General features: G+C 36.0%; 1 protein-coding gene across 4 annotated transcripts; it reads right to left on the bottom strand.

The window, feature by feature from the left end:
* Window positions 1-1,561: 1,561 nt before the first annotated feature.
* dmt (dalmatian) lies at window positions 1,562-8,342 on the bottom strand. 4 transcript variants are annotated; one of them, XM_073962423.1, is made up of 3 exons: window positions 8,079-8,342; window positions 2,799-6,208; window positions 1,562-2,241 (listed from the first exon to the last, which is right to left on the bottom strand). In XM_073962423.1, the coding sequence occupies exons 1-3, from the start codon at window positions 8,146-8,148 to the stop codon at window positions 1,930-1,932; spliced, it is 3,792 nt and encodes a 1,263-aa protein (XP_073818524.1). In that variant the 5' UTR covers window positions 8,149-8,342; the 3' UTR covers window positions 1,562-1,929. The 4 variants fall into 4 exon arrangements, with proteins under 4 accessions (XP_073818524.1, XP_073818523.1, XP_073818526.1 ...); XM_073962422.1 differs by having other exon boundaries at window positions 7,542-8,330; XM_073962425.1 differs by having other exon boundaries at window positions 6,264-8,286.
* Window positions 8,343-8,768: the final 426 nt, after the last annotated feature.

Below are 8,768 nucleotides of genomic sequence, written 5' to 3'. Positions count from 1 at the left end.
GACTAGTTTCGATCCACGTCACTGGATCTCATCAGCTCCCTTGTTTCTTGTTTGTGGATATTCTCCGCCGAAGTTATTTTTCAATAACTTCTTCAACAAGAAACTTTTTATACCCAAACACCAATCGTCAGCTCGAAGTATAACGGTGAAAAAAAGAAAAAACTTCAATGAGAAGTTTTTCTTTGGCAACCTAACACAAATCCGACAAAAGTGTTTGCGAAACAAACCAAACTTTTTCCCACTGCTATGTGTCGTCGAATTTCGACGAATGCACATAACTAGAGTTGTGTAGTACCGGAACGAACTAGTTCATTGGAACTATTCCGAGACTGGAACGATCGGAACGATATCCGACTCGTTCGTTTATATAGTTCCTTTCGTTCATCTCGTTCTATTCGCTCATCTCGTTCTATTTGTCCAACGCTTCACATACACACAAACACACGCATCGTCAATAACAAACAAAATAGAAACAGAATAGAAAAGAATTTCTTTTCTTTTGCGTTTAACTACGACATGTGTAGGAAAATATAATAGATTTTCAACATAAAAAGTGTGTGTTCCCGTAAAAAATGCAAAGATTGTAAAATGGCAAAGGAGTAAGAAAACTTAAAGAGCTGGGAGCGGACCATAAATTGCCTCACATATTAATATTATTCCTTTAATAATGAGGTGAAAACTTCTCTCTATCAATTACAAAAATTTACAAATATGTGTTACTAGTCTTTAATAAAGCGCGCATAAATTCTATAAAATAAAAAATATAAAAATGTGTTTTTATTTGTTTCACATTAAAAGAACGGCGGAGTTTTACACAAAATGATATTTGAACGAACGATTCATCCGAAGGAGCGATTTAAATAAAAAGAACATTTGAGTTAAATGTCAAACGAACGAAGGAACTATATGGAACGAAGGAACGATATTAAGGAACTAGTTCCTTTTGATAAAAGGAACGAGAAAGATCGAACCGTTCAGTGAACTAGATTGCCCAACTCTACACATAACAAAATGCAGTTGGTAGCTTGTCGCAGCCAACCATGCAAACGGTGCCAGTGTTTCTCAAATCTAACATTGGTGGCGTCGTTTTTTATTGGGATAGCTAATACAATTTAGTTTTTTCAAAATAGTCTGGCTTAAACCCATTTTTCATTTTTCTTTAAAATGTATAAGTTTTGCACCCCCTTACATTGTTTACAAAAATGTGAAAGGGAGTAAATGAGGGCCCTAACTGCAAAATGTTGTTAATAATAGGGATGAAGTTGAGAAATAGAAAACCCACGTCGACGTGATGTTTATAATGGACTGAAAAGGTTTTAGCCTTTGGATGACACAGCAGAACACACGTCTAATTTCATTACAGTGCGTCCGATTTGTCTGCCTTCGTTCGATCTTGTACATTTTTAAGTATTATGTCCAAAGGACAACTCTCTAAGAGGTCAATGCCACCACTTAATATAAAAGAAGACTCATGTAATGGTTGTATTTCAATTAGTCCTCTTTTGTCTTGGAAATCCCAACAAATGAATGAATTGACTGCATTTGATACTCGTACATATAATTGGAAAGAAGACTATTGAATCAATCAATATATATTTTTTATATGTTTCAATATTTTTGTTTAAGCTTATGTCTACAAGTATAGCTTATCAATTAATGGTTTGTCTTAATACTAAATTGCATCGAAATACATACATATATTAAAAAAATAAAAATAAGAACGTTTATAAAAGGAAACACACGCAGAGACCCCTTTAAAAGGCAAACATAAAAACATAAATTTGAGAATTTAGACTATGGACTGCAAACGAAAATATTACTAAAAATATAAATTTGTATCTTAAACTTTTTCTTTGCGATTACTTAAAATATTTCAAAAATGTTCCTATTTACATAACTTAACACAAAATAAAATAATATGATGCTCAACTATGCACTTTTTTCCACAATCATTTCAAAACTTTCCACTTCTTTGCACATCTCCTGAAACTCTTCAACAAATGTCTTCAATTCCGGATTTTCTTTGCATTTTCTCTTTCGTTTCGCTGGTTTCTGTTGTTCCGAACTTGTGTCTGTTTCATGACTGTTCTGGTGTTTATTACGATTTTTACGTTTTTGTGGCGATTTTGAGTGATTACCGTCTTCATCTTCAGATTCGTCACTATCCAAAACAAAAACGAGTTTATTTTCTCTGAGTCGACGTTTACGTTTATAGGGGCGGATATAGGTGCGATGGGCTTCCTGAAATTAGAAAAAATATTGCGAAATTTCGTAATGAAATCCAAATAGAAATGACAAAAGGCGTAACCTCCACAAGGTGGCGATATATAAAAACAAATGTATGATTCTTATACTACCAACAAAGATGAACTGAAATCTTTGAGGCCCTGTTGAATCGGTCATTCTTTAGAATAACAAAATCACAATAAGGCGGATTTTGCCAAAGAATTCCCATTTTATATTGCGATCTGGTATAGCTACCCAAGAAAATAGTTCATTGCACAAATTGTTTTAGTGCAAACGTACTATTTTCAATCGCTTTCAACATACATAAAGCACATTTTCAACAAAAGGATAGTAACTCCAAATTTCTTTTTTTCAGTAAGAGATAAAAAACTGTTGATATATTACTAGTAACTCTGAAGACATGAAGACTGGCAAAACGGTATTCTTTCCATGAAGGAGTAGACAAAATAGTGAGTCATTTTTTTAATAAAAATGGGAACATTTCAAAATTTTGATTTACTACCCTTTTGTTGAATAGATGCGATATAGATAAATTGAATAGTGCTACTTACATCTTCATTAAATGTAGTTTCTTCCGGTTCTGGATCCTTAAAGAGTTCACTTATATTGGAATTAAAATTCGTGGCACAATTAAAACCAGCCGCCTTTGGCGGTAAATTGCGTAATCTTAATTCCTCCATGGCCTTTTTACTTGTCGATGGCCGCTCATCGATCATGGTTGAACACAACATTTGTTTTATGGATTTTTGTCCCTTGTTATTGTTCTCTATACCGACCTCATTGAAGAGATTTGGTAATTTGCCAATTTGTGGTTGTTGCTGCTGAAAACTTTCCTCCAAACCATCCGGTCGTAACTTTCGTAAATTTGTTAATTTATTGTGTATATTGTTGTCGGTGAGGGATGGAATTGTTTTTTCTTTGTGCGTTTGTCGCTGGTCTTGCCGTATTAATGGCTGCTGTTCTGTATCCGACTCTTGACTGGACATATCAGTTTGTGATAGAAATTCTTCAAAGCCAAAAAGGTCTCTTTTGGGAGATTTTGTCTTTGTTTTTTTATTCTTTGTAGGTTTTTGGGGTGTTTTAAAATTGTTGTCATCGTTGGCGGGCAATTCTTTGAGACCCAACATTTCCTGCTGAGATTTTTCCAAAAATGATTTCTGCAGCGGTGGTAGGTGTACAACTTCCAGAATATTTATGGCCTTTAGGGGACTTCGATAGGTTAAGGCCCGTCTTGGATTTGGTAGCTGTTTTAAATTAAATATGTCTTCATTTTCATTAGGAGTTTGTTCGTTTGTTGGTCTTGGTGGAGGTTGGTTTTCTGCATTGGAATCATTGGAGGAGAACGAAGATGGTACACTGATGTTTGGTACATTTGGCGGTAGGGGTGTTGATGATGCCGAAAGTTGTATGGGTATTGCTGGAAGAGGCGAGTCGAATTGTGGCTGTTCTTGTTGTATGGGTGGTTCGACGTTTGGTGTCTCTTGTAGCTCCGGCAAACTTGATCTATTTTTGGGAGTTTCTTTCCTTGGTGTTGGAGGTATGTAATCACTTGAAAATGAAGGCAAGTTTCCTGTACTCCGTGAGAAATTGAATACCCTTGGTAGATTGGCATCTTCATCAATGCGCCAGGGTGAAGCTTTTGTGGCTGGTCTTTTATTGGGCCAGGGTATGGGTGAGAAATCGACATTTAATGCCGCTTGCAGAGGAGGCGTTTTAACATTTTTAGGGGTACTAATGATCTTTTTGGCCATGGCCAATAAACGTTGGGCTTTTATTTTTTGGGCATCGGCAGAACGGCGACCTGCTTGACCTGCTTGATTAATCAATACCGACTTGGCTAAATTGCTAAACGTGCCTTCCGGATGATCAGAATTTGCAACTACTGGTGGAATTGATGATATCTGTTGGCTGCTTGACTTGTTCAAATTATAATCCACATCTACATCCGCATTACCCAGATCATAATCATCATCATCATCCATAAAGTGAGGAGCAAAATGATCATCATTATCATCATCGTTTCGATTGTTTCCAATCATTTGTTGAGCTTTGGTGTTGTTTGTTGTGGGTGGAATATTATGTCCAGCATTTGTATTATCACCCACCATTTTCTTCTTGGCATTGGTATTTTGTTTTACAGTGCCTCCTCTTTCCTTGGCTTTAAATTTGACTTTATTTTGCATTTTCTTGGGTTTAGCATTTGTCGGCTTAATTCTGGTCCGACCTTTGCCTTTCAATTTTTTAGCAACCACAACCTTACCTTCTTCGATTAGTTTTTTAATGACATCCTCCATGGGATCAGCTGGTTTAACAAATCTACAACCACTTCCTCCCTCTGAGTCGGATGTTTGTGATTGTGACTGTGATAGAAATTCATAAATTTGTTCTCGTTTCACTTGCGAAGAACGTACACGTTGGGTTTTCTTTAGAGCGCCAATGTTTTTATTGGCCGTAGTTTTCGTGGCCACATTTGCATGAGATCCATTATTGCGGTGAAAAAATTTATGTGTTTTACTTGAGTTTTGTGGTGGTAACTTATTGGTGTTTTGTAACGAGTGAGTTGGGCTGGAGGCATTAATATCATTAAACGTACTGGCTGTTGTTCCAGTTGCATCATTGATGCTTGTAACCCTTTCAATATTAGGAGGACTTTGATTGTTCGCTGTCTTTGATGTAATATTTTTCTTAGATGCTAATATTGTTTTTGTTGGAGGAACTTCTGCTTTACTAGCTGCAGCTGTTGGCACCGAAGTTTCCTGTATTTCAATACTATTCTCAACATTTTCCGACTTGTTTAAATTGCCTTTGAGTTTGTCTTGGTTATTATCAGGAGGACTTTGATTGTTCGCTGTCTTTGATGTAATATTTTTCTTAGATGCTAATATTGTTTTTGTTCGAGGAACTTCTGCTTTACTAGCTGCAGCTGTTGGCACCGAATTTTCGTGTATTTCAATACTATTCTCAATATTTTCCGACTTGTTTATATTGCCTTTATGTTTGTCGTGGTTGTTGGTTTGGTTAGAGTTATGTTCATTTGCCACTCTATTTACAATGGTTTTGACAGGAACAACATTTTCACAAGTTTGATTTCTTACTGCACTTCTAGTCGACAGTTTTGTTATCTGTTTTGTTTTGCTATGATTTTCCTGTTCATGGGCCACATTGTTTTGCTTCAGTATGGCTTTATCTTGCTTTTGTGATACTCTTTCTTTGATATTTTGCCTTCTTGTCCGTCTTGTTTGCATATTAGTTTCCGTATCATTGCTCACATTTTCTTGCATCTGCATGGCTTCATATTCTTCGTGTGAGACATTTTCTTTTGAGTTTTGCCTTCTCCTGGAAGTTCTTCTAACAGACATAAGCGGTACTTGTCTTTCAGTTTTGGTAGGTTCTTTGCTTCCATCCAAATTCTTTGCTCTTGGTCGTCCGCGTTTCCCTTCTTCATTTCCTTTTTCAACATTATTACAATTTTCATTGTTATTATTGTCCTTATTATTATTGTCTTTTCTATTTACAATTTCAATATTCCTCTCGGGTTCATTCAAATCTATGAAATGTTCAAAAACCATGGTCGAATTCGTTTGTGGAACAAAATGGATTTTGCTCATGTTTGCGATATTTTTCATTTCCGTTAGTTTAAGCTGCTTAGCTGACTGTTGTCTGCGGGTATTCCGAATTGGTTTAGTATTGGATTCTAATGTTTCTTTTGATTGCTTTGATTCTTCTGTTTTATTGCCATTTTCATCAACTTCATTAGCTACCATTTTCTCCTTCAACTCTTTTTGTTTTGCCTCATTTTCATGTTCTTCACTGTTGGACACGTCCGAGGTTAGTGATTTTCTTTTAGTCAGCGAAAGTTTTGAAAAAGCTTGTCGTTTTTCCTGATCCAAAGAAGGATTTTCAATCTGTGACAAAGATGAAGCCAGCTTTTCATCCTCCATTTCGGCAATAGCAGTCAATTCTGAAATAAGAAAAAAACAATATTTATAATATGTATATTCAAAATACATACATACATAATGGATTTGGAACATGTCCAGCTTAGGGTCACCACTCGAATCGCTGTGACAACATCCATACCACAGATGGTCCTTTTATTACTGGTCCCTACGATGTACATACAGCGCAATGGAAAAGTATTTAGGTTTGTCAGAATGTTGTCCTGAGAAATGCAACAGGGTTCTTCCTCATGTCTTTAGTGGGCATGAGAAATAAAAGACTATTATCGTACCTATTAAGGATATGGTGGATAGGATCCCCCACCCAGGTATGTCACTAGGGATCTTCATGATCTAATATATTCCTCTAAATAATAAATTTGTATCGCTGTGATTAGTACAACCGGAGCAAGACAGCTGTAGTGAAAACTTCAGCAGGAACCGAGAGAATAACTTACACCATTGTTATGGCGAACAATAGTATAGCCATTTATAACCCATTTTGCGCATGATTTCAATAGCTAATAATTTACAAGCAACTTATTATGCCTTATCTTTCCCTTACCGACCCACCGCTGAAAGATATGAAAATGTTACCACAGATAGTGCTTTTCATATCGATTCCTTTGTGGAACTTTGGAAACTTAAATCTCGGGAAACATACATTTCCGCAACAAACGTAATCGTGGGAATCGTTATAAAACGGACTATCTTTTGCAACATTTTCATACATTTCAGCGATGGGTCGGTAAAGGAAAGAAGTTCCACAGCTTAACGACAAACCGCAAAATTAACGGATCAACATTTATTTTCAAAATCTGCCTTTATCACTCAGATGGAAGTTCAATTAATAATCGAAACATCCGATTTTCTATCTCACCTGATCCTAGTGGTTTAGACAATTTGGAGGCATAGACATATTATGCAATTTTACCACACACGTTCGTGGCACCAGCTTGTTTGAAATCTCGTCATTTCGGGCACCGATGGACAAATTTTCTTTATTATCGGTAAAAGCTTCAGGGGATAATATTTTATATACTTCCGATTCACATTGGGAAGTGTCTGTATTATATTGTAATCGATCGCTTGAAGAACATTCCGAAAGAGTATCTCGAGACAATTCATAAATTTCAGATTCACACAATGAAGTGTTTGTTTCTTTACGATAGGCCTTACTTTTTAAAGAATCATTGTAATCATTGTCAGTATGATGGATCAAACAGTCCACACCACCAACATTACCACGAATTAGCTTTTCTAACATTCTATTACGTTTAATTTTTACAAAACACAATCGAATTCTTGATTGAATATCATAATATCTACTTAATTGCATATCGTAACTTGTCTCACCTGCTGTGGGTGGTCTAGGTCTTTGGAGCGGCAATGAAACTTTGCGCAGTTTTACAGCACATTTTCTTGTTTGTTTGTATGACGACGTCTTTTTTGTGGGAGTTTTCTTCATTATATACAGAGACTGTATTTTGCCGCCCAGGCGTTTTACTTTGACTTTACATTGCTTGTGGGACATTTGCTTGTGTGGGGATATATCTTTACCATAACTGGATTCTGTGGACAATTCAAAAACTTCCGATTCACAATGTGAATTGGAAGCATTTCTACTCTCCATTTCTCTTGTCTCAACATTTTCTTCGGTGGCTTTATCTTGTACAGTGACGTCATTGTTTGTATCAACTGTATTACATTGAGCCTGCAATTTGATATTGTCATTGATCGTACAGCCATCACCACTTCCAGAAGCAGCTATTTTTATTCTTTTGTCTCGTTTAATGTTCACAAAGCACAATCGAATTTTTGACTGAATATCATAGTACTCATCTAAATATGCATCATTTTGTTCATTATTCCTAGCAATAATTGTCATTTCACCTTTAATATTTTTCTTGGCCGTGGAAGATTTCTTTGATGATTTGCGAGACGTCAACTTTACTTTTGCCATTTTGTTCGTGCAAATCACAATTGTGATCTATTTTAACATAATTTGTAGCAAGAAATGAAGAGATATTTCACATAGATATGTAAAAATACGATCTTTTATTTATTAAACGAACATATCCTAGTAAACTACGCTTTAATTAAAGGGGCGCCATATTGTATATACATGCGCACCGAGAAATTGACAAGGGTAATGATTACTTCGTATATGTAATGGGTACCAACGTCACAATAATGAAAAGCGTTCCATGTATTAGGTGGAGTTTCTTTTATCAGAGGTAAGGCGGCCATCAGACCATCTGCTTTTTCGTATGTATGTTGTCACTTTGGGTGTACTAATATACAGACCAGCTGATTCATACATGTGAAAAAGCAGATGGTCTGATGGCGGTCTTAGACCGCTTATGTAAGCAAGCTTATGTACTCAGCCCTAAAGGTGCGAACAGAATGAGAAATTCACGCTTATCCAAGCCTAAATTTATGTACAAGAATAAATAAATGCAAGATCGCATTTTAATTAGGTAGTACTTGGCCATTAGGCTTTTACATGAAATCAAGCGTGAAGCAAGCAGCAAAGTTCATTGTATTTTAACCTTAAAGGTGAGAACACAATGGAATTTTGTT

This window comes from Musca autumnalis, unplaced genomic scaffold (assembly GCF_047663935.1).
Source record: "Musca autumnalis isolate F117 unplaced genomic scaffold, ASM4766393v1 scaffold_1, whole genome shotgun sequence".
Taxonomy (NCBI): domain Eukaryota; kingdom Metazoa; phylum Arthropoda; class Insecta; order Diptera; family Muscidae; genus Musca; species Musca autumnalis.
Note: the sequence above shows the minus strand (reverse complement) of the source record. Positions and strands in the feature narration are given on the sequence as shown.